The sequence below is a fragment of the Hyaena hyaena genome, unplaced genomic scaffold (assembly GCF_003009895.1).
Source record: "Hyaena hyaena isolate Hyena2069 unplaced genomic scaffold, ASM300989v1 scaffold_879, whole genome shotgun sequence".
NCBI classification, from domain to species: Eukaryota; Metazoa; Chordata; class Mammalia; order Carnivora; family Hyaenidae; genus Hyaena; species Hyaena hyaena.
This window is the reverse complement of record NW_024081510.1, coordinates 152382-180044: the sequence shown is the minus strand read 5'-3', so window position 1 is coordinate 180044 and position 27663 is coordinate 152382. Positions and strand designations below refer to the sequence as shown.

The 27663-nt window shown below is 56.6% G+C and overlaps 3 protein-coding genes and 1 long non-coding RNA gene across 6 annotated transcripts; 1 reads left to right on the top strand and 3 right to left on the bottom strand.

Annotated features, from left to right (window-relative positions):
* On the bottom strand, nt 1-8168 carry TRIM11 (tripartite motif containing 11). Its single transcript, XM_039220266.1, has 6 exons — nt 7475-8168; nt 5142-5237; nt 4693-4923; nt 2058-2080; nt 1872-1972; nt 1-1346 (listed from the first exon to the last, which is right to left on the bottom strand). The coding sequence occupies exons 1-6, from the start codon at nt 7880-7882 to the stop codon at nt 799-801; spliced, it is 1407 nt and encodes a 468-aa protein (XP_039076197.1). The 5' UTR covers nt 7883-8168; the 3' UTR covers nt 1-798.
* LOC120222440 lies at nt 7769-26913 on the top strand. Its single transcript, XR_005526039.1, has 3 exons — nt 7769-7855; nt 23782-23966; nt 26839-26913. It is a non-coding gene; the product is annotated as an uncharacterized LOC120222440 (long non-coding RNA).
* On the bottom strand, nt 9011-15201 carry TRIM17 (tripartite motif containing 17). 3 transcript variants are annotated; one of them, XM_039220263.1, is made up of 7 exons: nt 15118-15201; nt 13246-13679; nt 12469-12564; nt 11862-12092; nt 10190-10212; nt 9995-10095; nt 9011-9743 (listed from the first exon to the last, which is right to left on the bottom strand). In XM_039220263.1, the coding sequence occupies exons 2-7, from the start codon at nt 13672-13674 to the stop codon at nt 9196-9198; spliced, it is 1428 nt and encodes a 475-aa protein (XP_039076194.1). In that variant the 5' UTR covers nt 13675-13679; nt 15118-15201; the 3' UTR covers nt 9011-9195. The 3 variants fall into 3 exon arrangements, with proteins under 3 accessions (XP_039076194.1, XP_039076195.1, XP_039076196.1); XM_039220264.1 differs by having other exon boundaries at nt 9995-10086; XM_039220265.1 differs by lacking the exon at nt 12469-12564.
* Nucleotides 25206-25616, bottom strand: LOC120222439 (histone H3.1). Its single transcript, XM_039220267.1, has one exon. It carries the CDS (start codon nt 25614-25616, stop codon nt 25206-25208), a length of 411 nt encoding a protein of 136 aa, XP_039076198.1.
* Nucleotides 26914-27663: the final 750 nt, after the last annotated feature.

The window sequence follows — 27663 nt, the reverse complement described above, 5'->3', positions numbered from 1 at the left end:
TTACAGACAACAGTTAGTTTATTTACTGTGAGAACAGCCCTTACAATAAATAAAACCTAGGAGTACAAAGAATCCGCACACATCTTTAAGCAGAGTGACCAAGAGTCTGAACAAAGACTAATCCCAGGCTGTTTGCAGGAATGGGAGGGGGCTGTCTGTGCCTCACCTGCTCCCAGGCAGGGCACACATCTGGGGACTGGATCCGGGTCCACGGAGCTCAGTGAGAGGGCAAGTCCAGCTAGGGGGTCTCAGCCCAGGGGAGACTGTGGGCTTCTCTGCCTGCTCACCCCAGGGGGCCCCCGACACGTCCTGCATCTGACCGGGAGCCCGAGAAGAGCATTTTCAGTAAGACCCAAGTGGTCTGCGATCGGTGGAGGAGGCGCAGTGACTCGGCCCCATGACCTGCACTCCCAGCTTCCTCTGGCCGCCTCTGCATACCAGCTGGTACCTGGCTGTTCCGAAGCAAGCATATCCCACCCCGCCTTGTAAAGGAAGGCTCCTGCTAGGGGGTCAGGCTTCAGTCCCAGAATGTCCCACAGGCCGTGGGGCCTCTCCCCAGACCTCTGCAAGGCTCCGCAACCAGAGTTGGTGACCGGGGTCTCAGTGCCCTGTGGCCCCCAGGACAGGACGCAGCCAGCCCCACACACACACACACTGCCAGGAGCCAGTGCATGACTTCAGTTCCACTGTGCGCCTCCCCCGGCTCAGAGGGCAGCACTATCCGCCTGGAGTCCCACGCAGCCTGAAGGCCCCGATCCCTGGAGCCAGGGTGAGGAGCCACCGGGGTCCCCCTCCCCCTCACTGGGGAGCCAGCACATCCCCGGGCCCGCCTTTCAGCCTGCATATGGTCATGGGGGTGGGGCTGCTGGACAGAGGTGAGAAGAGGGCCCGTAGGGTCCCCGAGAAGGGGGTCTCTGGGAAGGCATATAGGAGCGAGCCGTCGGTGGCGCTGTAGAAGGACAGGTGCCCGGCCTCGTAGTCCAGAAAGATGCCCACGCGCCGCGGCGGGTCGCGCAGCGGGGCAAAGGCGCGCTCGGACGAGTTGTAGTAGCTGCCCAGGAACACCAGGATCCAGAAGCCGTTGCCGGCGAACAGCTCGCCCTTCTCCTTGCGGTTGGCCGTCTCCCTGCAGACGCCCAACGCCCAGCTGGCCCGCTCCCCCACCTCCACCTCCCAGTAATGACGGCCCGTTGTGAGGGGCTCCCGGCCCAGCACGCAGGGGCCGGGGTCAAAGCGCTCCGGGCTGTCGGGCAGTGCCTGCCGCAGGTCTCCCCGACGCACGCTCTTCCTGTCCTCAGACAGGACCAGCTCTGGGTTGGCAGTGTCAGGATCCAGGGTCACGTCCCCTGCAGACGGAGCGGAGGTCATCGGGTGAGCAATTGGGCTGCCGTGTGCACCCTTGAGGACCACTGTGGGGGCTGGCTGGGGACTGGCCATACCCCATGCCACTCCCACCCTAAAAGCAATCACCTAACCCCCTGCATGCTGTTGCAACTCGGAATGTTCCAGAAGGAAGTCCACACTCCCTCTCCATGCACCTCAAGAAACCCCAAAGGCTCCCTACGTCCATTCTTCCAGCTCCTGGAGCAAGGTGGGAGTGTCCGGCCTGCTCTCACCCTGGGGTCCCCACGTCTGGGGTCTGCACAGGCGCTCTGGCACCTGTCCAACAGGGGGGGGGGTCTGAACTCTGCTCTTCCTACACGCATTGGCCAGCAGCCATGCCGGCCTTCCCTTAGCTGTCATCTGGAACCTGAGCCTTCCAGGACTGGAGGGAGGAACTGGGAGCCTGGGTCTGTTCTGGCGGCAGACCCAACCTGCATGCCCACAGGCGCTCAGGACCAGCACCTCCCCTGGGCCACAAGGGCACCCACCTCGGAACCTCCGCAGGGCCTCCACCAGCCCCGGGACCCTGCACACCGTCCTCATCTCCATGGGCACCACTTCAGGCGGCTGCAACTTCACATCCTGGACCCTAGATAGGGCGGAGCACACGTCACCCCTGTGGCAGCCTGACCCTGCACCCCTCCCGCGTCCCGGGGAGAGGCCGGGGCTCCTACCTGCGCAGGGTGTCCCTGATGTCCTGTGGGAGAGACACACGCGGGTCAGCGCCTGTCCCCTGACCCTGAGCACCCCCACGCCCTGGTCACCAGTGCCCCCCAAGACCTGGCTCTGCCCCCCACCACACACACACACCAATGATCAGAAACCCGCAATGGGGCGTCCCAAGTGCAGCTCAGACACGGGGACCCTGGAAAGATGCCCCTGCATGTGTGGAGAATGTAAGGCACTGGTTACTTGCTTGCCCACCCAGAGCCCCCAGCATCCCTGGGTGGTGGGGACACACAGGGGGGGTCCTGGCCTCCAGGGCTCACAGGTACCTGGCCGTCTGCTGCCTGCCCTCCCACAGGGGCCGGACTCACAGCTGCCTTCCACGTGAGCCCTCTCCCCTTGACATTCCTCTCTCCCGTGACTCACACAGGCACCGTACTCGGCATCAGGGACTGATGTCCTCAGGCCTAACCCCCAGGGCATCAGGACAAGGCTGGGTTTGAGATGGCAACTTTACAGAGGTGGGTCAGGTAACAGGTCACTCGGGTGGGCCCTGATCCGTGACTGGGGTCCTCAGAATATGGGATCGGGGACAGACACACACAGGGACAACCGCGTGAGGGTATGGGGAGGAGACAGTGTGCGCACACCAGGGAGAGAGGCCTCACGCCTAGATCTCAGGCTTCCAGTCCCCCAGACTGGGGCACTGTTGTTTGAACCTCCCACTCTGTGTATTTGTCACACGGCCTGAGCTGAGACATTCAGTGAGTTAAAACATGGGCTGCCACTGGGAAGCACCTCAGCCTGTGGTCTTTCTAGAACATACCCGAGAATGGCAGGGCCTGGGCCACACATGAAGCCCACCCAGTCATTCCCAGCAAATGCCGTGCACCAGATAGCAGGCCAGACCGCGGCATGTAGAAGGAAGTAAGATGTAGTGCCCAGAGAGGGCTTCCCATGAGGTGGGAGATCCTACACACAAGCGATGGTCTGTATGTGTTGGTTTGATGGCGGGAGAAGTGAGGTGCATGACAAGACATAATGGGCCTCAAAGGAACAGGGAGACTGTGAGCTTCTGATGGTACAATGAGGGAGACTGTGCAGGCCTGGAAGAGACATGGGCAAAGGCCCTGGGGCACAAGGATGTGGGCAGAATGCAAAGCAGGAACAGCCTGTCCTTAGTAGTTTTGCTGGGTGGGCAGCCCACCGAGGGAGGCACGGGGGAATGATAGGTACAGTTCTGGTTATCACAAGGCCCTGCCTACACCGAGGGTCATGTGGGGGGCCCTGAGCTCCAGGAAAGGGGCTGGCCTCTGTGTAGACCAGCTGGTCCCTCAGAGACACACATCCCTTTAGGAAAAGGCTCTGTGCGGACCCAGGATGGCTACAGGAGGAGCCTGGGACCCCCAGACTCTGTCACACAGCTGGGACTCAGAGGTGTGAGCTCCTAGAAGTCACCCAAATCCTCACTTCCTCTGTCCATGAGGGCACACACCCCCACCCACCCCAGGTGCCGGGACCCAACTTCCCACTCCATGCAGCAGTCCTCTGCCTACCCCTGAGGTCCAAAGGTACCGGTGCACCTGGCCTCACTCCCTCACACCAGTACACAGGGCACTGCCAGGGGCTGCTCTCCCACCCTCCACCCCCAACACAGGCAAAGGGGGCTCTGGGGCGGGAGTGACAGGAGAAGGGATGGGGGTTCCCAGCCAAGCCAAGACCCAGGCCAGGAGATGTGAGTAGGTGGGGGGGGGGGCAGCGGAGGGCAGGTGCAGGTGGGGGAACAGGCAGGAGTCACTATGGGACAGGTGGCCACATTCAGCATGAAATGCAGGAGTGCAGAAGGCCAGTTGAGACCACAAATCACGTTTCACACAGACCCGGGGCTCTGCCCTCATGTCTGGGGCCGACCCCTCCTCTTTCCAGAACTAGCGGTGCGCCTGGCTTCTCCAGCCCGGTTCACTTCCCCTGACCTTCTTGGCTGGCTGCCCAGACTCCGCCTCACTGACCACAGCCTACTCCTGGAACCCCCACCAGACAGTGGCCTCTGGTTCTTCCTTTTCCCAGGCTTGAAACCTCCTGGTGTCTCAGCAGGGGCAGAAGGACCAAGTTCAAACCCCAGGAGGGCAGTCAGGAGCCTCTGCCTGGTCAGTGAGACGCAGGAGGTCAACCCCACCCCCGTGCAGTGGGAGGCGCCAGGCTGCACATGCAGCGCCCTCACTCCTGCCCTCTGCCAGGAGCCAGGCAGTTTCAGGGCCACACGAGGCTGCTGGAGGAACCCTACAGGACACCTACCAAGCTTCTTGGCCCAAGGGACCGGAACCTCTGGAGCTACACTGGTGACCCACAGACCCCGGATGCCACCTGTCACATGGCCCAGTAGGGCTCCGGGACAGGCAGCAGAGCAGTTCTGCGGTTGTGCATGGAGTTCTGCATCTGTACGCACTCACACTCCGCAGGACCCGCAGCCACGTGTGGCCTGGCCCAGCTACCCCCACCCCCACCTCTGACAGGTGGGTGATGCGGAGGTGAGCGCGCAAAGTGCCCGCTCCGTGGCGAATTCCTCTGCTTTCCTCCCCCCTGGCGCATAAGCCCGTCCCCACCCAGAGCCACTCCCCCTCCCCTGCGCACACCCCAGCTCACCTGCAGCAGCCCCAGAGCTGGCAGCTGGCAGCGCCCCTCCAGATCGGCGATGAGCTCAGCCAGCTGCGTGCTCTGCTGCCCCAGGCGGGCAGCGCTCTCCCGGAGTGGGGGCAGGACCTCCAGTTCCTCCTCCTCCAGCCTCTGCAGCAGCCGCTGCTCCTCCTCCGCCAGCAGCCGGCGAAGCCGCTCGAACTCCGCCAGCACATTCTGCCGCTGGCTCTCCACCATCTTCTGCAGGGCGGACAGGGCAGCTGAGGGCCCGGGCCCCCACCAATCCCCCACCTAGGGCCCCCACGCCCTGTCCCGTCCCCAACTTACCCCACGGGAGGGTTACACACAGACAGAGTCCGGCACAGGGACCCCTCTGAATACGCAGCACAAGGGAGGAGCCCGCCTGCCTGCCACCCCCATGCTGGGACCCTGGGCACCTCAGGCACCGCGCCACCTGCCTGCCACAGGGCACAGGTCTCCTCAGCCTGGGCCTGGAACAGCAGCGCATCCTCCATTTGCTTCCGCAGATGCTCCAGGGACTTCTCCAGCTTTCCCTACAGGGAGTTGAAGCCGCTGTGACTCTGGCTAGGCTGGCCCTGTCCCCACTCCAGTCAGCCCCAGCTGGCACGACACATGGGACAGCCTCAAATCAACCAGAGAGGCCCTCCCAGCACCGAGGCCCTTGCCTATGTCTCCGATCTCCCACACCCCCAGCCTCGACTCAGCCACCTTTCCCTCCCCACGCCTTCTCTGGGCTCCCTACAGGCCTCACATCTCCCCACCTGACTATGCTCTCCATTCGCCTTCTAGATGGACTAAGGCCCGGGAGGCGGCGCTTTTGGGGACCTAGGACCCCAGGGTGTGTGAATGCCAGGCACAGCCCGTTGGGGACAGGTAAGGATGGTGTGCTGGGCACCCCCAGGATGAAGGGCAGCTACCCGCTAGTACAAGGAAGGAGGTCTGAAGGTGCCACCCCAGAGAGGGCCTATCTGGAGCAGATGCAGGAAGAGCCCTCTGCCCTCCTCCTTTCTGCCTCAAGGCAGAGCAGAAATTTCACATAAGAAGGGTACCCTCCCTGTCTGTACTGGGAAGGGGACAGCACTCATCACAAGGTCTTTGTCAGACAGAAGTGTGCCTGAACGGACCTGATAACTCAGAAAGCCCTGATCTTCCATCTGCTCCCCCCATATATTCTCTAGTTCCTTTCCCACAACTTACCGGCCCTACAAGTCCTAAGTCACTTTCCTTCATCTAGCCACTTCTCCCCAGCTTATGGTCCTTTGTTAAAGTGGAACATAATCCCATGTCTATAGGAGTTTTTAATTTCATCTCTGTGAAGCCCTTATGCCATGTAACATTTAAAAGACTAACAAAATTATGGGGCACCGGGGTGGCTCAGTCTTGGCTCAGGTCATGATCTCGTGGCTCATGAGTTCAAGCCCCGGAGCCAGCTCTGTGCTAACAGCTCAGAACCGGGAGCCTGCTTCAGATTCTGTGTCCCCCTCTCTCTCTGCCCCTCCACTGCTCATGGTCTCTCTTTCTCAAAAATAAAATAAACAGTAAAAAAAAAAAAATTATTTAAAGACTAATAAAATTATGTGGTTTTTTTCACTTGTTACTCTGCCTTTGTTAGCTTAATTCACAAGCCTCTGTCACTGAACCTAACAGGTTAGAGAAAAAGCTTTGCCCTCCCCTACAATAGGAAGGGGTTTAAGTGCTACCCCAAGAGGCTGTATCGGGCCAGCCGGAAGGGGCCTCTGGAGAGCTGCTGGTCACTCTCTGCTCCTGTTGTCACTTTCCACTCAGTGACAGGAGAGCACATTTGCTAGGCTGACAGAAGGGGTGGGGCATCCTCGTGTGGTACCTCAAAGTGGGAAGCAAGACTACAGGGGTGTACGTCAGGACAAGCCCACAGATGCATGTCAGGGTCTGAGTTTGTCCTGTTCTAAAACAGCAACAAACCGGCCAAGTATTGGTTCCAGTGGCTAAGCCCCGTCCATGGAGCAGGCCAGCAGACACACACCCCCGACCATGAAACAAAACACAAACCAGTAAAATGCTGGCAAGGTGTCCCCCATGTGCTCCGTACCTCGGGCTCCAGGAGCAAACGCTCCCAAAACCCGGGGGGGGTAGGGGATACTGCAGATGCGTCTGCCCTGAACTCTCAGCAGTTGTGTGCGGGCTGGTTTGTATTTTAAGGAAATGCGTTTCCAGGACAGGTAAGAGGCTTCGCCGCCAGGGGTCAAAGCAGGGCGGATCCCTGGCAAGTCAGGTGGCATCAGTGGCCTCACGCATCCCACTCAGAAAGCCTGGCACCTCGTGGGGTCCTGGTACCTTGCCTCTCAGGGCAATGGCTCTGTCCCACCCATCCCAGCCCAGCTGGCTTCTCATATCTCCTCTCCACCCCACTGCCCTGCCTTGCCTTGCCCACGACCCTACGAGGGTTGAGTCCGAGTCTGTTTACACAGCCACATCTAAGGTTCTCTCCCTGCTTTCTCCTTTTCTGGGCTCCATCCCTGCCAAGTCCTCACTCCAGACTCCCACCATGTCAGCCTCTCAGGCAGCACGCCTATCCCCGATCTACAAGCCGGTGCCCCACTGGTGAGTGGTGTCCCAGGCGCGGGATGGCGCCGGCCGGGGAACCGCTGCTCGAGCACTCCCTGAACCCCCTGCACCCCGGCCAGGAACACTCCAGTTCCCGGTTCCCGCCAGTCCTCGGATCCCGCACGGGCCGAGCGGGATCCCGCTCCCCACCTCCGGGCCCCGACTCCAGCCAGGCCCCGCCGCACACCTTGAGGTCGTCGGCCGCGTCCTGCAGCGGGCGCACGCGGTGCGTCCAGTGCTCCCCGGAGCGCTCGCAGGCGGCGCACAACAGGCGCAGCTCGTCTCCACAGAAGGCAGCCAGCGGCTCGCGGTGCGCGGCGCACACGCCCTGCGGGACGGGCGACGGCGGGTGCAGGCGCCGCGCCATCTCGGCCATCTTGGCGAGCGGGCGGTTGGGCCGCAGGTTCCTCTGCGGGGACAGCTCGCGGCACTCTGGGCAGGCGTACGGGCCCTCGGGCTGTCCCCAGCAACGTCGGATGCACTCGCGGCAGAAGTTGTGGCCGCAGTCGGTCATCACAGGGTCGGTGAAGTAGTCAAGGCAGATGGCGCAGGTGGCCTCCTCCTGGAGGTTAGTGGACAGGTCGGGGGCGGCCATGGTGCTGGTGGGGCGGAGGAGGGCGGCGCTCTCCGCGGGCTCGGGCGGAGGGTGGCCTCAGTCGCCGGGACTCCTGGGAGGGCGCTGGGACACTAGGGCTCCGGGGACGCAGGCTTCGGGCAACCCGAGGTCGCGAGGCTCAGGCACAGGGGGACGCGGGGACTCCGGGGACGCGAAGCGCCAGGGGTCCGGGGGTTGTGGGCTCCGGGGCGCGGGGCACCTGGGGTCGCGGGACTCCGGGCTCCAGGGACGCGCGGGGCACAGAACTCCAAGACGCAGACAGGAAGAGGAGCCGCGGCGGAAGCCGGAAGCACCTGGCTTTTTTTTCTTTCTTTCTTTTTTTTTTTTTTGGAACAACCCGCTTTAGCCCCAGATTGGCTGAGGTGGGTCACGCGGTCCGTGGGCCGGTCGGGATTGGAGGCTGCAGGCCAGCCGACCTCGCGGCGTCTCGGCAGCTGCTTGGGCGCGCGCTGCTGGCTCTGGGTCATCTCCTCCTCGGATTCCTGAAAGGGACGGTTGCAGGACCCGGGGCAGCGGGCGCCCCGCACGTTCACTGGATTCCCCGCGCTGTACAGTGACTGCGAGGACAAGGGGAGCCTGAGCCCGCTTGTGGCGAGCTCCGGGACGTTCCCCGTGGGCCGGGCACGATCAGGATCTGTGCAGAAAGGAGCTGGGCCTGTAGGGACTCTGGCTTTACGGTAGACTTTCACCGACTGGGATTCTGGGGTTCCCGGCCTGTCGGGAGGTAGTTAATGAGCCTGAAACTGCGAGGGCGGGGGTGGGGGTGAAGAGACTCTTCCACCCGAGATCCATGATCCCTGCAGGTTCACCTTCAAGGCCGGACGGTTCTGAGGGTTTTAGCGATGCAGTTTGAAAAGTTTCATTTTCCCACGCCCCCCCCCCCCTGACACCCGCGAAGGGTGCACACGTGGAAGCTTTGGAAGACAAGGTGGACCGGCTCTACGTGTCCCAGTGACCAATGCGCAGGCAGCATCCTTTCGTGGGCGTGTGTCGAAGGGTAGCACCCCACGCTGCGCCTGGCACGGATGTCCCCACTTAGAATTGGCCCAATGTGACACCCAGCGGCTTTCAAAGTTTCCTTTATAACGCGTGTGTGAATGCAGTCTCTTGACATTTAACGACTTTAATCGCGATTATAGATTAGCTTTGCGAAACCGCCTTGCGCAGCCAGCCAGTGGTTCACAAGCGCTCCACCGTAGATAGGTCTGGCTGGTGGCCTGTGCTGAGCGGGACCACCGCACCTTCCGGAGAAACCAGGGACGCCCGCGACCCCTTTCCCCCGGCCTGTGCCCCTATCCCTTCACCCACAGGGTCACTGTAGAGATGACCATCTGGCCTGACTTGGGGGCCCCCAGGCAGAAGAAGGGCTGCAGGGGGCCGGAGAATTGCTGCTGGGCGTAGGTGTGCAGATGGGACCCGTCCTTCAGGTTGTAGAAGGACACTTCCCCCGCCTCAAAGTCCAGGAAGACCCCCATGTGGCTGGGGGGCTCGGCCAGCGTGACAGGGGTTGGGGCGGATGCGCTGGGCATGTACTTCTTGCCTTTGCACAGCTGCACCACCCAGAACCCATTTTCGGGACACTTGGGGACCCTGTCCCTCCGGCTCACGTTGTCCCTGCACACGCCCAGAGCCCAGAGTGCGTCACCGGTGAGGTTCATGCCCACCTCCCAGTAGTGTCTGCCAGAGGAGAAAGTCTCCCGGCCCACGGCGCAGGGGTAGGCCAGGAACCGTTCCTTGCTGTGGAGCGCGCCCTCCAGTGGCGTGGTCAGGTAGCGCCTCTGGCGGCTCTCGTATAAGAGAAGGTAAGGATAGGCAGTGGTGGGATCCAGCACCACATCCTCTGCAGACAGGCGGGGGATGGGCAGCGAATCATCCCTGCTCTCCCTAACCACCCCCCAGGGCTGAGTCCAGCTGTGGACCTGGGTCACTGGGGTCCTTCCCCCAGCTGTCTACATTGGTGGTGCTAAGGAGCTGAGAGCTGGGGGGCCATTGGGGCATCTCACCGTGTCCCCCCATAGGAATGGAAAGGGTATAGAGTGTGAGTGTCACATACAGGACGGTCCCCTGCCCCCCTGCTTGGCCCCTGTTTACCTTGGAAACTCTTGAGCACCTCTATCTGTCCGGGGACCCTGCAGACTGTCCTCAGCACAGTGGGGGTGACCTCTGGGTACTGCACACTCAGGCTGTTCTTCCTCCAGTGGACACAGGGTCATTGTCCCCTCCAGCCCCATGCAGAGCCCTCCCTGTGCCCATCACTGCCTCCCTCCCCCATAGGTGGCCACAAACCTGTTCAGGAGCTCCTTCATATCCTGCAAGACACAGAGGGAGGGAGATTGGCAAGGCTCCTTTAGGGGTCTAAGGTGTCGCTTCTGCCTTTCTGGTCTGTAGAGCTAGAGGCTACGGTGTTTTCCCATGGCCCTGTGTCCCCTCTCCAGAGCATAACCCAGACTGGGCTGCACACAGGAAGCCTATGCTCTGGCCCGGCCCAGCCTCCTGCTCTCCCCACATGATGCCTGTGTGGTGGGACTGGGGGGACAGGGCAGATGACCACCAGTGTGCCTTCTGTAGTTCAGCCTCACCTCAAGTGACAGAGAAGGCAGCGGGTTAGCTTGCAGATAGGCTGCTTGTTAAAGAAGACAGAACATTCCTCTAGGCCTGGGCTAGTGGATAACCTGTCATTTAGAGCAGGACCCTTCCTGGAAACAGGACCCATGGAGGTCAGGACAACCGACCAAAAGCTGGGCCTGAGCCGGGCAGACAGGAAGGAGGCAGGCGTTCCCTGCATGTGGGGTTTGCTTCTGTCGTGGACACGCGCACGGGAGTGTGTGGGATCTTATCTGTCCCCGTGGATCGCATCACCCCACATGGTTGGCGAATCACCCTCTTGTCAGTTGATATAACCCCCCACTTTCAGGGCCTCAGTATGCTGGCCTGTCCCTGCAAGGCCGCTGTGGCCTCTCGTGGTTGCCATCCTGGGGCACAATCACATGACTCCCTCCTGCCTGTGAAGTCATGGGTGCCTATCTGGGTCAGTGTGTCCGTGCCCCACATCACCACAATGATGACAGCTGCCCCCAGGCCGCCTCCCTGGGCTAGAAAAGGAGTGGACACACATCTGCAGGACGGGAGCCTGTCATGGGCTGACTGCTTCAGATTCATATGCTGGAGCCCCAGGCCACAGAACCTCAGAGGGGGACTGTACTTGGGGATTGGGTCAGTAAGAGCTGATGACGGTATAACAAGGTCACTAGGGTGAGACCCTAACTCCCTAACATTGGTGTCCTTGCAAGGAGAGGAGTTTAAGACACAGACAGGCACAGAGGGATGACTGTGCAAGGACACAGGGAGAAGATGGCCATGTATACATCAGAGAGAGAGGCCTGGGGAGGAACCGGCCCTGCTGGTGCATGGATCCCACACTCCCCGCCTCCTGTGGTCTTTGTGAGGCAGCCTGAGGTGAGTCAGAGCCTTCCCCGGTGTGTATTAGTTCCAGAAGTCACTCAGTCAACCACAGATGGGCCTGTGCTCCCCCCACCCAACTCAGGTGAGCAGGGGTGCTGAGGTCTCCTCTCCCCCTCCCAGGTAAGTAGGGGTGCTGAGAACTCCCCACAACCCAGACAGGTGAGCAGAGGTGCTGAGGACTCCCCCCCCCAGACAGGTGAGCAGGGGTGCTGAGGTCTCCTCTCCCCCCGAGGTGGGTAGGAGTGCTGAGGACTCCCCCCAGACAGGTGAGCAGGGCTCCTGAGGTTCTCCCCACGCCCCCAGGTAAGCAGAGGTGCTGAGGTATCCTCCTCCCCCCAGAGGAGGTATCCATCCCCCCAAGAGCAGGCGTCCCCCCAGGAGCAGGCATCCTACCCCCAGGAGCAGGCGTCCTCCCCCCAGGAGCAGGCGGCATCCCCCCAGGAGCAGGCATCTCCCCAGGAGCAGGCATCCCCCCAGGAGCAGGGTGTCCCCTCACCTGCAGCATCTGCAGTGGACTGTGCTCATTCCTGTCTTCCAGCTGCAGCAGCAGCATCTCCAGGGAGTGACCCTGCCGCTCCAGGGTGGCCGAGCTCTCCCGCAGTCTGGCCCCCACCTCCTCGTCCTCGGCCTTCAGGGCCTGGAGCAGACGTTGCTCCTCCTCCAGGAGCAAGAGGCTCACCTTCTCAAACTCCACCATGATGCGCCGCCTTTGCTCCTTCACTTTCTCCTGCAGGGGGCAGGCGGTGGGAGGTGCAGGTGTGAGGCTCTGCCAGGACTCCCAGCTGCCCAGTGGCATCCGCTCCCTTTCCCGAGAGGGCAGCTCCCAGGATGCTGGCACCGCCCCCCCCCCAGGGCCCTGCTGAGGCACGGAGAAGGAGCCAACCCAGCAGGGGAGGGAGCCCCTCTGTGGGGTCACCAGCTGAGCCCTAAGCAGCAGCACCCAAGTGTCCCTGTGCTCTCCTCCTTGCATCTCTGATCCGTGTTCTGGATCCTGATTCTATCGAAAATCCCAAGCTCCAGGTATGTGTTCGCATCCACACAGGGCTTGTGCAGGCCTGCCCACACAATGCAGCTCCTGTGTGCATCTCGCTCCCAACACCTGCCTGCCATTCCGCCAAGGTCTGCCTCTCCCTGGCCTGCAGCCTCCCAGTCTTCATCATCTCCTCCCGAAGGTGCCCCATGTCCACCTGCAGCTTCAGCTGTGGGACACACAGACCGCAGGGGGTTGGAGGTCAGAGAATCTGCACAGTGCCCCCACCCCAGAGAGGGATGTGAGGGGGTCCTGGGGAAGGACACCACCCAAGACGTGCCCCTTGGGCAGGACGGTTATTATGAGCTGGAGCCAATCGAGGAAGAGCACTACAGAAAGATGCCTTCCTGAGCCTCCCCTTATCTGGTAAAGGAGAGAAGTGCCAGGAATGCCATCTTCCAAGGTTTATGGCGCTACAAGAAGAAGGCAAGCTGGCGCCCAGATGCACCTGCACTAACAGCCCTTCTCTTCATGAGTTTCCCTATATTTGCTTTCTGCTGGACTCTGCACATGTCTCCAAGCCCACACACTGAATCTGAAACCCCAGCATGGCGTGAGGAGGTGGGGTTCCTGGGGGCGATCAGGTCTCAAGGGCGGCATCCCAGGAATGGGATTGTTGTGCTCAGACAAGAAACCCCACAGAGCTCCCCACCCAGTGAGGACAGGGAACAAGGAGGAGAGCTCTTACCCAATGGTGCTGGAGCCCTAGCTGGACAGACCTTGGGCAGGACCCCCAGAAGTGTGGATTCCGGCCACCCGCTTTATTGTGGGAGCACATGGACACTTGGGCCGTATGTTACAGGGACTCTTCTCCTGCCTGGTGCACACACCAGGATGTCCCTGTGCCCACCTTGTACTCCTGCACCGCCTCCTCAATGGGGACCACCCTGTGGGGCCGATGTTCCCGGGCCTCCCTGCACACCACACAGATGGGGATCTGGTCGTCCTCACAGAAGAGCTTCAGCAGCTCCTGGTGCACTGCGCACAGGTCCCTGCTCTGGAAGTCGGGGTGCTGCCGTGCCATCTCGGCCATCTTGGTCAGCAGGCGGTTGGGCCGCAAGTTCCTCTGGGGGGACAGCTCCCGGCACTCGGGGCAGGGGAAGGAACCCTTCCGCTTCCTCCCCCCTTTCCTGCCTTTGGCCTTCTCCCAGGTCAGCCGGATGCACTCCCGGCAGAAGTTGTGGCCGCAAGAGGTCATCACCGGGTCCGTGAAATAGTCAAGGCAGATGGAGCATGTGGCCTCCTCCTGCAGCTTTCTGGCAAGTTCCAAGGCATCCATGCCTCCTGAGCAGGAAGTAGAGTGTCCCTCACACCCCTGTCTGTGGCCGGCCCCACCCACTTTAGGGAGAATCTTGCTAAATTGAGTTAGAGCACCCCCACACACAACCTCCACATGATGTCTGATCTGGCTCCTCACCTCCCACTGACCTGTCTACAGCAAGAATCCTGTTAGGCCAGTTTGGCAAGAATCTCCCTCTTAGTGGTTTTCCATCACTGACCCCCCACTTCCCTGAACCGCCATAACCCCCCACTTGTCCAGCATATACTGAGTGAGCCGGTTCTATGCTGGGGTCTCTCAGAGCCTATTGCAGTACTCCTGAACAAAGTCTGTCATTACTGTTCTGACAACGGGCTAGCTCTGGTGTTCCTCGACAAGGCGCAGTGCAGGGCACACAGTGTGTGTGCATACATGCACGGACGCGCGCACACATGAGCGCGCACACACACATGCACACATACACAAAAGCGCATGCACATGCACAAAACATATTCCCACATGTGTGCATGCAGGCATACATGCACACCCGCATACACACAGTATACACACATGCACGGGACATACATGCACTCATGCACAGAACATGCACACATGCACGCACATACGCCCAAGCACACACACAAACACACATATACAAACACACACATGCACGCAATGACACACATGTACGCACAACACACATGCACACATTCACGCACACACATTCACACATGCAGGTATGCACATAATACATACACAAGTGCACGCACACACATGCACACACATATAAACAGGCACCCATGCACACACATACATGCACACACAAACACATGCACACATAAACAGGCACACATGCACACGCATACATGCATACACATGCACATGCACACACAAACATACACACATGCACACACATACACGGTCACACTGGGCGTGTGACCTGGTCACTCCCTGACCCTAGGCCATGGAGGTCCAAAGCCCCCTCTAGTTCACAGGGCGGTTATTGGGGCCCTGTTAGGGGATTTGAACATCATTTCTGAACTTCAGTCACTATCCCAGCGCCTCCCATGGTCCGTGACACTGGTTCAATTTATCTGGAGCTGTCTCTGCAGACACTGTGGGGGTCAGTGTCTCCCTCTGCTCTCTGCCACCCTCAGGTGCACTGCTGCCCACCCAACAGAAACGCGGCCAGCGGGGCAAGCTGGTGAGTTGGGGCTCTGGATCAGAATCCGGGCCAGCGGCCCAAGGGCCCCAGGTCAGTGAAGCTGGACAGGCCACCCTCAGTCCGAGAATGCTTTTCTGTAAATGTGGGGCGAAACCAGTTCACCAGTCTGGTTCCAGGTGGTAACCATCCTGGAAGCCGGGTCTGCTCCTGGGGCAACAGAGCACGCAGCCCGCACCTGAGCCTCTGAGCGCACGGGGTGACAGCCCGCCTGCCTCCTCCCTGGAGGGACTGGTACTCACCACCCGGGAGGGGGCCACAGGACGTCCGTTGTCCCCAGCCACGCCAGCCACGCGCGCGCAAACAGCGCCCCGGAAAGCCTGCGTTTGCGCAGTGAAGACCAAGGAGCGGTGGCCGCGGGGGCGTGGGGGCCCCGGGGGTGCTGGGCTTTGTGGCGTCAGCATGGGGGGGGCGACCTCAGAGACAGGGGCGGCGTGGTAGGGGCTAGTTCTCAGGTGGGGCAGAGGATGGGTGCGGGGAGGGTTTGTGGGGCTCACTGTCAGAAACCTGGGGATGGGGGCAGGGACAGCTCAGAGTGGGTCAGGGGTGGGAGGGAGGAGGTTTTGGCAGCCCAGCCGGGAGGAGGGAAGAGGGATGATAGAGAATGGAAATTTGTGTTCAGGAAGGGAGCAAACGCCAGTGGGGGATGATATTTGTGAGAGGCTGGGAGAGGGTTGTGGGGCGGTTGGGGGGGCAAGGGGTGGATCCCCAATGGGGAAGAGATGAGAGGAAAAACGAGTAAGTGTGGGCTCCCAGCGCAAGTGTGGGCTCCCAGCGCGGGGGGATGAGGAGGTGTAGGAGGGCAGGGCCCAGCCGCAGGAGGTTAAGGGGGTAGGGTGGGGATGAAATGGGGTCGCTGGGGGGAGGCAGCAGGGCGGCACTCGGTTGGGGGAGGTGTAAGGTGGCAGGGCCCCGCAGGGGGAGGTGAAGGGAGGGATCCCTGGGTGAGGGTGGGGATGAAGTAGAGTCACTGGGGCAGGGGGAGCAGCGGTGTGTGTGGAGGGGGGAGGCTCGCACAGCAGCCCCGCCTCTCTGGTGGTGACTTCCAGTGGTCGGGGAGGGAGCAGCGTCCAGATCCCGGGTTAGGGAAGGAGGACCGGATCAGACGGGAACTGGTCATGGTGTACCCTTTGGGGTCCAGCCGAGTCCACGGCAGGTCGCTGCCCACAACCCGGACGTAGGGCTGGCTGGTGGCTGCGCGTCCCCGAGTCCTAGTGGACATATGAGGAAACTGAGGCTGGGCCACGGCAAGAAGGCAGGAAAACAGGCATACGGGTGTAGACGCACACAACCAGGAGAGTCTGGGCGCAGCCCCGTGTGTGCGCCTGGGCCGTGCAAGAGGGGCGGGCGTATGGCCTGCCAGAAGAGTTTGCACTTGTTTCTGATTCTAATACATCCTGCAGGAGCCACGACCCCTCTGCTGTCCTTTCCATCAGCCAGGGTCTTCTGGGCGGAGGGTGTCTTTCACTCTAGGAAATAGAATCACGGAATGTTCAAATCTTGAGTTAAAAAATGTCAAGAAGACCCACGAGAGAGCAATGCATCCCGTCGCAAATTGCCCAGATCTGCTGTTTACTGTGTTTGCTGCATCTGGCCTGTTGTTTTGTCTAGGTAGAGAACGTCTTTGTTATTTAAGCAAACCCCAGACAGCACTGGGTTCATGTGTGCCTGCCCCAGACAATACCTGGAGGAGGACAGATGAAAAGACAGGAGAAACCACACTGTGTGTGCGCTGGGGAGCCTGACAATGTTAATTATGGGATGTAATGCGTCTTATGAGGGGGTAAATGGCCTCTGTGGGGAAAACAGCTTCTTTAGGAAAGGCAAGTGGGTTTCTGGGAGAACAAGAGATAAGAAAGCTGTGATCCATCTGTCTCCACAGCTGCCGGTGGTCTTTCCATGTCCTTGGGGCCCAAAAGCTGCTTAGAGAGGGGCTTTACAGCAGCCTCATTTCCCAGAACTCACTGCTTTTAGTCAAACAAGAGAAGCCCCAAGGAGGCTTTCCTTTGCATCTGTTGAATCTTAAGTGACTTTATCTTAAAATAATATGGCAATTCTGGGGTCCAGAGTGGCCCCCACACTTCCCACACATCTCTAAAACTGTTTCTTACATAACCACCACTGACCATAATTCCTATATGCCCACTAGTCCTTGCTGACACCACATCTGCCATCTCCGCATTTGTTGAAAAGGTTAGTCTTGAAAAGAGATATTTGAAGCCTTTAAGTCGGTAAGATTCCTCTTCTCTTTCATGCCAGTGACTGCAGACATGGGGTGGGGTGCCCTGTGGAAAGAAGCCCTGTTTTCTGGATCTGTCGCCTTGCTTCCTTACCGCATTACTGATTTTGTCCCTTCCTCCTGGGAACTCCTTGCCAAAGAAGGTTTGCTTTAAAGCTGAGCTTTATGAGGGGGCTACACAGTGGGATGCCCTCGGTCTCCTCCAGGGAGCTTTAATTTTTTTTTAATTTTTTTAAATTTTGATTTTTTTGAGAGACAGAGACAGAAAGACAGAGCACTAGTGTGGGGAGGGACAGAGAGAGAGAGAGACAGAATCTGAAGCAGGCTCCAGGCTCCTAGCTGTCACCACAGAGCCCAGTGCGAGGTTTGAACTTGTGAACTTTGAGATCATGACCTGAACTGAAGTTGGACACTTAACTAACTGAGCCACCCAGGTGCCCCTCCCCTGGGGAGCTTTAAGCAACCCTGTGCATGGGCAGCTCAGAATCTCTGTGGAGGGACCTGGCACCACAATTTTTAAAGCTCCCAGAAAACCTCTCACTGTAAGAAAAAATACAATAAAAAACAAGATGTTTGGTTCTCCCTGTTGAAAATAAGAGACTTTCTTTCTCTGTCCTTTTGAAATGCACATAACTCTTTTCAATGACTGAAGAAGGACCTGGGAACATCTCTTGGGTGGTCTGGTTGAATGTTCATTTGACAACAAAATTGTTTTCTTTTTCTTCTCTCTTTGTTGAGAGCTTCTCTGGATTGGGAGCAGATTTCATTGCATTTCATTATATTTCCCCAGCATGATCTAATTCACCTAAAGATTTTGATTTTTGGTTTTTAGCCACATTTGCCACTTTTAATCAGAGGAACAGAAACATAAAATTAAAGTATGAAAGGAAATATAAAGTTTCAAACGACGAGTTTTGTGCATTTATTCTTCTGAGGCATAGGGAAAAGAAATCTTTCTATCCTCTTAGGTTTGAGCCTGAGGTCTGCGAATTAAGCTGACAAAAGACAGAATAACAGAAGAAAAGTCTATAGATTTTATTTGATTTTTTAATGTACATAGGGGCTTCATAGAAAAGAATAGAAAAACCCAAAGCAACAGACTTGGGGGCCTATATGCAATTTTAATAAAGGGTGATATGTTGTGCAGAACTGACAAAAGGGACTTTGGGCTTCTTTGGAGGTTAAATAGTGGGAAAGTAAAAGGGTTATAGTAAGGTTTTCTTATGCAGACTCATCTCAGTGCTGTCTCCATCTCTGGTAATAAGGTAATTGTCCCTTTCTTGCTATAAGGATGGCGGCAACATCTTTACAAGGGGTATTTATGTCCTGCTTTTAGGCAGAGAGAAGAGCATAAAACCCATCCTGTGTGTGTGTGTGTGTGTGTGTGTGTGTGTGTGTGTGTGTGTGTTTTCTCACTTGTCTTCAGCTCAAAATAATCGTATGCCAGACTGGCATGTTCAGAGGTTACTATTTCGATGCCCTGATGTATTGGATCTGAAGTGGTTATAGCCACAGATACACAGAGCTGGGTACTAGTTAAAGGTGGTAAAGATATTTTATTCAGCCAGAGTAGAAAGATGCTCAGTATACAACTGAGCTGAACTCCAAATACACCAGAGACAGCTGGAGATTTCTACCAGGGAGCAGAGAGAGGGTCTCAACCCTAACAGGCTACTACAGACAGGGTGGCTTATAAACAACAGCTTGCACAATGTTGGAAGCTGGAAAGTCTGAGATTGAGGTGCTGCTAGGTCAGCGTCTGTTGAAAGCCTGATTCCTGGTTCATGGTCAGTGTGTGCTTACTGTGTCCTCACCGGTGGATGGGGCAAGAGTACTCTCTGGAGTGTCTTTTTTTTTTTTTTTTAATTTATTTTTAATTTTTTTTTAATGTTTTATTTATCTCTAGGAGAGAGAGAGACAGTGTGAGCAGGGGAGGGTCAGAGAGAGAGGGAGTCACAGACTGGAACAGGCTCCAGGCTCTGAGCTGGCAGTCAGCACAGAGCCCGACGCGGGGCTCAAACCCATGAACCGCGAGATCATGACCTAAGCGAAAGTCGGACGCTTAACCGACTAAGCCACCCAGGCGCCCCTCTGGAGTGTCTTTTATAAGGGCACTAATATCACCAGTGGGGCCCCCACCCTCAGGAGCTCACCACCACCCAAGGACCCTGCTTCCAAAATCCAAAACACTGGCAGTTACTTGTCAACATACAAACCTTCAGTCGATGGCACTGGGTTATTAGTATTCTTGCTCAGGCGAGTCAAAGATGTACGAAAATGTCTAAAGCAGGGAGTGAGGGGGATCGCCTAGGCGGCTCAGTTAAGCATCTGACTTCAGCTCAGGTCTCAGGTTGTGATCTCATGGTTGGTGAGTTTGATCCCCGCATCAGGCTCTGTGCTGCTAGCCCAGAGCCTGCTTGGGATTCCCTCTATTCCTCTCTCTCTTCTCCTCCCCCCACTTGCCCTTTCTCTCTCTCTCTCTCTCTCTCTTAGAATAAATTTAAAAACTTAAAAAAGATGGGGGGTGAGGAACTTGCTCAGACATCAAGTGGCAGGGGTGGGGCCTCTTGCCAGGCAGACTAAACAGGGTTCTTGCTACGGCTGGGTTGTGCTGGGCTAGACGCAGGAGCCCACGGGTGAGGTCTCGTGGAGGAGAGGGCTCAGAGGAGCCTCGCAGGTTTGGTCAAGGGGAATCACTGTCAGCAGTGACGCGTGAGCTTGCACGCCTGCAGTGCAGTGGGATGCTGGTGTCAGATGGGGGTCTGGAGGGCCAACCCCCTGCCCCCGGGCACAGCAGGACCCTTCTGGAAGAACCCTCCCAATTGGGATCTGGCTCCTAGAGAACAGGATGCTTACCTGTCTTCTATCAGGAATCTGGTGGGAGCGGCCTTAGGTCAAGTGCCCACAATCCTGCAGCATCAGGCGGGGTTCCGGTTTGTCTTTGGAAACTGCACAGAGTCTGGGGCGCCTGGGTGGCTCAGTTGGTTGAGCATCCGACTTCAGCTCCGGTCAAATTCTCACAGTCTGTGGGTTCGAGCCCTGCATCGGGCTCTGTGCTGATAGTTCAGAGCCTGGAGCCTGCTTCAGATTCTGTGTCTCAGGGCGCCTGGGTGGCTCAGTTGGTTAAGCGTCTGGCTTTGGCTCAGGTCATGATCTCATGTGTCGTGGGTTTAAGCCCCGCGTCGGCTCCGTGCTGACAGCTCAGAGCCTGGAGCCGGTTTCAGATTCTGTGTCTCCCTCTCTCTCTGACCCTCCCCTGCTCATGCTGTCTCTCTCTCTCTCAGAAATAAATAAAACATTACAAAAAAATTTTTTAAGAAAAGATTCTGTGTCTCCCTCTCTCTCCACCCCTCCCCCACTCACTCTCTCTCTCTCAAAATAAAAAAATAAAACATAAAAATTTTTTTTAAAAATCTGCACAGAGTTATTCTTGTCTTCTTCTACTTTGTGTAGTCCCTCAAATGTCTGCAGGTCTCCCCCCACCCCACCCCTTTCCCCCTGTCCCCTGCCTGTCAGATCATAGTCCCCTACCTGCATTGCTATCACCATTTCTTGCAGATCCTGGTTTCCACATTTCTTGCTAATGAGATTGTTTTTATCTGTAGTTAATACAGAGCCAGCTGTATCCTGGAGGCTCACCACAGCAGGGGTTGTTTCTCACACTAACTACATGGGCACTAGAGACCTTGTAGGGGAGGGGGAAATCTTTTCTTCTACCCTCTTAGGTTCTGTGCCTGGGCTCTGTAAATTACAGCTACAACAGCCAGATTAATAGGAGAGAAGGCATACAAATTTTATCTTAGGTTTTTAATTCCATGGCTTCACAGAAAAAAAGCAAAAACACAAATTGGCTTATGGGTGATAGATTGTGGAGAAGTAACTAGACAAAGGAAAAGGGGTTTGGGCTTCTGGAGGTGAATTTTAGGAAGGAGTCTGGGAAATGTGAGGGAGGAACTAATGATAGGTAACAATTGTTTATGCAGACTCACCTCTGTCCCATCCCTGGTGATAGGAGTTCACACTGTTCTTTTTCTGGCACAGGAGAGGGGGCACCTTTGCAAATGGAAATTTTCTGTACAAATGGGGATTTCTACTTTGCTTTCAGGTGGAGTAGGTGGGAAGGTAGAGAGCTCCTCCTGCGTTTGCTGTTTCTCAACTGCCCTCGGCTAAAATCATCAGGATGCTGAAGTGATGTAATTTGGGGTAGCATATCCCTGTCCCCCTCAGCCTCTTGGTGATTGTACGGCAACACATCCTCAGTCTGAAGGCCAGGTCACAGCCTCTACCACGGATGGGGGTCACAGTAAGGATGCTCCTCTGGATTAATGAAACCCTCGATGGATCTGAGCCATTGGGACCTGCGGCTCAGGGCTCTGTAGTGATGACTGGCAGTGTCTGTTTGGGCCTCTGCTGCCTTAGGATGTGGCAGCAGCCCCCCCAGGGCCATGTCTGCTGCTTCCCATATCTTGATCCAGGCATCTGAGACCACAGGAGCTTTCCTGTTTTGGGGTCTGGTGTTGTCCTTTCCTGGGTGACCCCCTGTCTATGTGCCCCTCTGTCCAGTTTGCACCCTCTCCCCCCAGACAGCACGTGCCTTTCTTCTTGGGGACAGGGCAGAGGACTGTCGGAGGGAGTTCCCAGTGGGGTCCATCACACAGGAAACGACAGGAGGGCAGCAGGCAAAGCCTGGAATCCAGTTCCCAGCCTCCTGGGCCAGATTTACGTGACACTAAATGCCGTGACCAACAGCCCCTGAGTCTCATGCCTTTTCAGCTTCACCCACCAGAACAAAAGTAAGGGAAATATCTCTTGTCCCAAAATCTAGAAACCCCCTCTAGTGGGAGGGAGAAAAAGAACTAATTCAAATGCTGATTTTAATTGTGACAAGACCATATCAGTCAGCTCAGCCTGCACAACAAATACCACAGCCTGGGTGGTGCCAGCAGCACACATGTACTGTTTCCCAAGCCTGGAGGCAGGAAGTCTGGGATCCAGGCGGGGGCAGGGTTGGCTCCTCCCCAGGTCTCTCTCCACAGCGTGTAGATGAGCCTGCTATGAAAAAATGCACTTGGGTGTTCGGTGTGTGTCTTTTACTTCCAATTGTCTGCTTCTCCTCTGACACTTCTGATCACCAAATGTATGTGCGGGGGACGGGTTTTTCCCTACACCCAGCAAGTCTAGGACACCAGCCAGGGGTCCTACAACACAACTCAGTCTGGACACCGTCTAGTGGACTCAGCTCTGGCTCCGTCCACGCAGATCCCGCTCTGACCCTATCCACACAGAGTCAGCATCAGACCCCTCAGTCTTGAGGCTCCGTGGCACAAGACCACGCCCACTTCAGATGCCAACCCCAAAGGGAAGTGTCACCTGTGCTCTGACCCTCTGGCGACAGATCGGAGGTTGCCACAGGCCTGTCCTCGGGGTTGATGAATGTGCTGGAGGGGCTCACAGAACTCAGGGAAATGTTTCACTTGCTAGATTTGTGGTTCATCACAGAAGAAATGAAAGCTTATGAATCAGCAGAGAGACCTGGACAGGTCCTGCCTGCAGGTACTGCTGTCCCCATGCAGTGGAGGGTGCACAACCCTCCCAGTATGTGGGTGCATTCTTGTTCCCCAACCCAAAAGCCCCCTGAACCCCATCCTTCTGGGTTTTCACGCGGGCTTCATTGCATAGACCTGATTGATTAACCCACTGCCCATGGGTGATTGATTCCCTCCCCTCCCCCAGTCCCGCTTGGGGCAGGACTGCAGCCTCCAACCCTCTGGTCCCACAGCTGGGTCCCTGGCTACCAGCCACCGTCTTTCGGAGCTTCCCGAAGTCGCCACAACAACATAAAGGGAGGGGCCTCTCATGGACATTACGACACTTTCGTCACTCTCAGCACAGAAAATTCCAAAGGTTTTAGGAGCTCTGTGCCAAGCATGGGGACGGAGACCAGATACGTGTCACGACAGTCGTCCTCTCCCCGTGTCCTCACGTGGTCGCCCCTCTGTGTGTGTCTGTGCCCTATCCTCTTAGTAGGACACCAGTCCTATGGGATTAGGACCTACCGGAGTGACCTCATTTTGTCTTAATACCACTTTGTCACACTTTGGCTCAGGTCATGATTTCGTGGTCCTTGAGTTCGAGCCCCATGTAGGGCTCTGCACTGACAGCTCAGAGCCTGGAGCCTGCTTTGGATTCTGTGTCTCCCTCTTTCTCTCAAAAATAAAAATAATTAAATATTTCTGCAATTGTACTGTACTTCAGACAACAGCATTCCTTTGGTGTGTATATAGGTATTTTCTGAGGGATACCAACTACACCACAAGTGAGGGAACTCCTGGTGTCTCCCTTTCCCGCTTTTCTTGTGGTCTCTCTCGTGCCCTGCCATGCTGCAAGGGTGCCGGAACATTCTCTGGAAAGCAAGGCTGTGACACTGCCACAGAGGTTTCACTCCCCTTGGCAGCGGCTCTGCCCAAATCAGATCTCCTGAGGACGGTTTTGTGCAGAGGGTTTGCTCAATGAGCACTTCCCCCCCTCGCCTTGCGCAGGGATATAGGCACATATTCAGACACATGTATCAGAATAACTTCCTTGACTACCCATTTATGTGACCCTGAGGGACGTCAGTTACTTCCCTCATTGTCACTTCTTTGCTTCTCTTTGCTCCTCACCTCAGGTCCTCACGCAGAACGTGCAATGTCACAGCCTGTTCCAGAACAGAACAGAATGATATGGACCCGCCCAACCCCCCACCATGGTCTTCCATCATGGTATCCAGCCTATCCTGCCAAAGACACATCATCTGCACGGTTTCCCCAGATGTAGCCAGTTACCCAGCTTCCTCCTCCTCCAGGCTATATGGTAAGATGTGGGGAAGGTTAGGAGGGTTAGTTCTCTGGCACTGGGCAAACCTTTGTAAAGAAAAGGGCTTGGTGATCACAGTAAAGGCGCAGTGGCCAGACTTGGATTTACTTAGGAGCCTAGCATTGAAGGTTAGCACTGATTTTTAAGCCATAAGATGGGCTGTCCCTGAACACTCTAGGCTATTTTGGTGGCACTTCAAGGATGTCACCCACTAACTTGTGTAGATCCTAAAACTTTAGGATTCTTCTCAATGTTCAAAACACACTTGTGCATGTACTACTGTCACTGGTGAAACTTTTGAAGTCTAATGGATAACAAATGGGGTCCAAGGTTGAAAAACACACCCTTGCACATGGATAGCATCATGCTGTCACGGAGACATGGTTCACTCCAAGTGCTTCTCCAGCCAAACTTTCACTCAGCTAGGAGCACCTGGGAAGTGCAGACCAGCATCTGAGGATCACCAGCACTTGCCAGCGACCAGGTTTATCAATTTTAAAAACAAATCTTAACGTTTAGTTCTGAGAGACAGAAGGTGAGCAGGGGGCGGGCTAGAGGAGACACAGTATCTGAAACAGGCTCCAGGCTGTGAGTGCCAGCAGAGCCCCACGTGGGGCTCAAACCCAAGAACTGGGAGATCATCCGGAGCTGAAGTCAGATACTTAACTGCCTGGGCCACCCAGGAGCCCTAACATTCTATCAACCTAAAACTTTAATGAGAACATGCTTGTGCAGTCCCTGGGTAGCTCAGTCGGTTGAGCAGCCAGCAGGGGCTCTGGTCACAATGTCTGGGTTTGGGAGTTGAGACCCACAAAGGGCTCTCTGCTAGTGCCTGCCTGCTTTGGATCCTCTGTCCTCCTCTCTGCCCCAGTTCCACTCACTACCAAAAATAAACATTTAAAAAAACGAAACCTGCTTGCACCCAGCACCCACCACTCACCACCCAGCACAAAAAGACCCTCCACCCGCGTTCTCTTCGCAGCTAATACTCTGGTAGGCTCAAATCCACTCCACTCTTGGGATTATAGGTCACTACACCGGTTGTTGAGTTTTTACTGGGTTAACCCCATGGGAGAACCCTAGGGAACACAACCAGCTAACTGAAGGATTAAGGAAGTAGGAACCAGTCAGGAGGAACCTTAGGATGCACAGCACTCTTTATGAGCTAGTGGTGGCTCTGAAAAGAGCCTTTGGAATGAGAGCGATGGCTCAGGGCCGGGCGGCCTATGCATGCGCTTAAGCACGTTCCCCGCGGATGCGGCGGGCCAGCTGGATGTCCTTGGGCATGATGGTGACGCGCTTGGCGTGGATGGCGCACAGGTTGGTGTCCTCGAAGAGCCCCACCAGGTACGCTTCACACGCTTCCTGCAACGCCATGACAGCTGAGCTCTGGAAGCGCAGGTCCGTCTTGAAGTCCTGCGCGATTTCACGCACCAGCCGCTGGAAAGGCAGCTTGCGGATCAGCAGCTCGGTGGACTTCTGGTAGCGGCGGATCTCGCGCAGGGCCACCGTGCCAGGTCGGTAGCGGTGCGGCTTCTTGACGCCACCGGTGGCAGGTGCGCTCTTACGGGCCACCTTGGTGGCCAGCTGCTTACGCGGGGCCTTGCCGCCGGTGGACTTGCGCGCTGTCTGCTTTGTGCGAGCCATGGTTCTAGTACTGCAGAGAAAATCGAGATTAGTCTTGCCTGGAGACACGACAGCGAGAATTGCGGGCAGTACAGGCTTTTATAAAGGCCGTGGCCTTCCCATTGGCCGGCCGCCCGGTGGCATGACTGCAGGCTGTACTCTGATTGGCCCGCGGGATGCGCCACTCGCCCTCCTGCCCCTTTATCAAGCGCCTCTGCGGCTTGACTGCTGGTAGCTCTGGGATCTCCTGGCGCCACAGGCACGTTTGCTCCCACGCTTGCAGAGGGTCAGGGTCAGGGTCAGGGTCAGGGTAAGGGTCAAAGTCAGGTCACCTCGCTGAGGGCGTCGCTGTGGCATCTCCCACACAGCTCCCTTCTTTCCCCCTCAACGCTCCTCTTGGTATCCACACGAAGAACCTTCTAGAAGATCGCATTCTTAGTTCGGCTTTTCAGTGGTGACCACGTTGTTTTCCTCATCAGAGGTTAAAGGGAGTCCCCACACCCCGTATCCACTTGACTCCGACGCGAATCAAGGGTGCCCCCTTGCTGACCCATGACACGGTGGGGCATGGCCCGTCCACATCTCCATCCTTCCCTCAAGGACGGTTAGCCGAACTGCCTGTCTCCACAGGCGGATCCGAAAGAGGTGCCCATTTGCCTGGACATGGTGCCCCGGGTCCTGATCCCTGGCCCCTCCTGGCAACTGGCTGGCTGGGGACAAGCCTTCCCTGACCCACCATCCCATCAGCCTCCCTGTCGTGTTCCCTCCACCCTACGGAAGGAGATCTCTCATTGCCCGACCCTGGAGACACTTGGGCACCCAGATATGCCATCCCCAAGTGCACATGACATAATTGTTAACATAATTCTGATCTTCCTTTGGTCTACCCGTGTATTTTCTTAAGAGCGTGAGCAAGGGGAAGGTCAGAGATAGAGGGAGAGAGAGGTTCCCAAGCAGGCTCCACACCATCAGCACAGAGCCCCACTTGAGGCTCCAACCTGCAAACTGTGAGAGCATAACCTGAGCTAAACCAAGGGTTGGATGCTCACCCAACTGAGCCCCCCACCCCAGGCACCCCTACCCCTTGCATTTTAGTTGCTTTCCCACAGTTGCCTCTGTTGTTTGTTCAACTTAATGTAAAAGCATTTAGGCTTTGCCCCTCTGTAAGTTTTCATTTCCTTATCAAGGGTCCTGTGTCACAATAAAACCTAAAAGCTTTTCCTTAATATGTGTTTTGTTACAGAGCCCTTGCAGAGTCCTAAAATGAGTAGAAGGAAGAATTTTCCTCTCTCTTTCCCTCTCTTTCTGCCCCTCCCATGTGTGCTCCCTCTCTCAAAATAAATAAACTTGAAAAAAAAAAAAAAAAAAAGAAGAAGAAGAATTTTCCAGTCCTGTTGCAATAGTCCCTTCCCCTCCCTTGTAATAATCTTTTCAGATAAAAGTCCCTCCTTACTAAATCTGCATGTTTTTTGTTTGGTAATGATTGTCACACAGAATCCCTGCTGCCATCCCTGAGTTGGATTGGGTTGTCAGGTCGGGCTGGCTAAGCGCCAGGAGAGGGGTGAGAGACCCACCTAAGGTCACCTAGTGTGTGTGGTGTGGGTCTGATGCAGTCTGATGGGGACTTGTGGGTTAATCTTCCCGGAGCTGTCCCTTGTTCAGGGCAGGCAGCATCTGGAGTTCTGGCGATCCCAAGGGCTAAAGGGGACAATGGTGGGTTGATGGTGGATTTCTGGCACCAGCTTTGGCTTGCACAGGAGAACCCAGAAAGAAGTCCTTTGGGGCTCCACTCAGGCTGCTTTGCTGAGGATGGCCACTCTGAGACTGTCTGAGGCCTCCCTTCTCTGACCACAAGAGCTTTAGTTCTATTTATTTTTTATTTTTTTAATGTTTATTTTTGAGAGAGAGAGAGAGAGAGAAGGAGGGGAGGGGCAGAGAGAGAGAGACAGGATCTGAAGCAGGCTCCAGGTTCTGAGCTGTCAGCACAGAGCCCGACGTGGGGCTCGAACCCACAAACTGTGAGATGATGCGCGACCTGAGTCAAAATGAAGAGGCAGACGCCCAACCA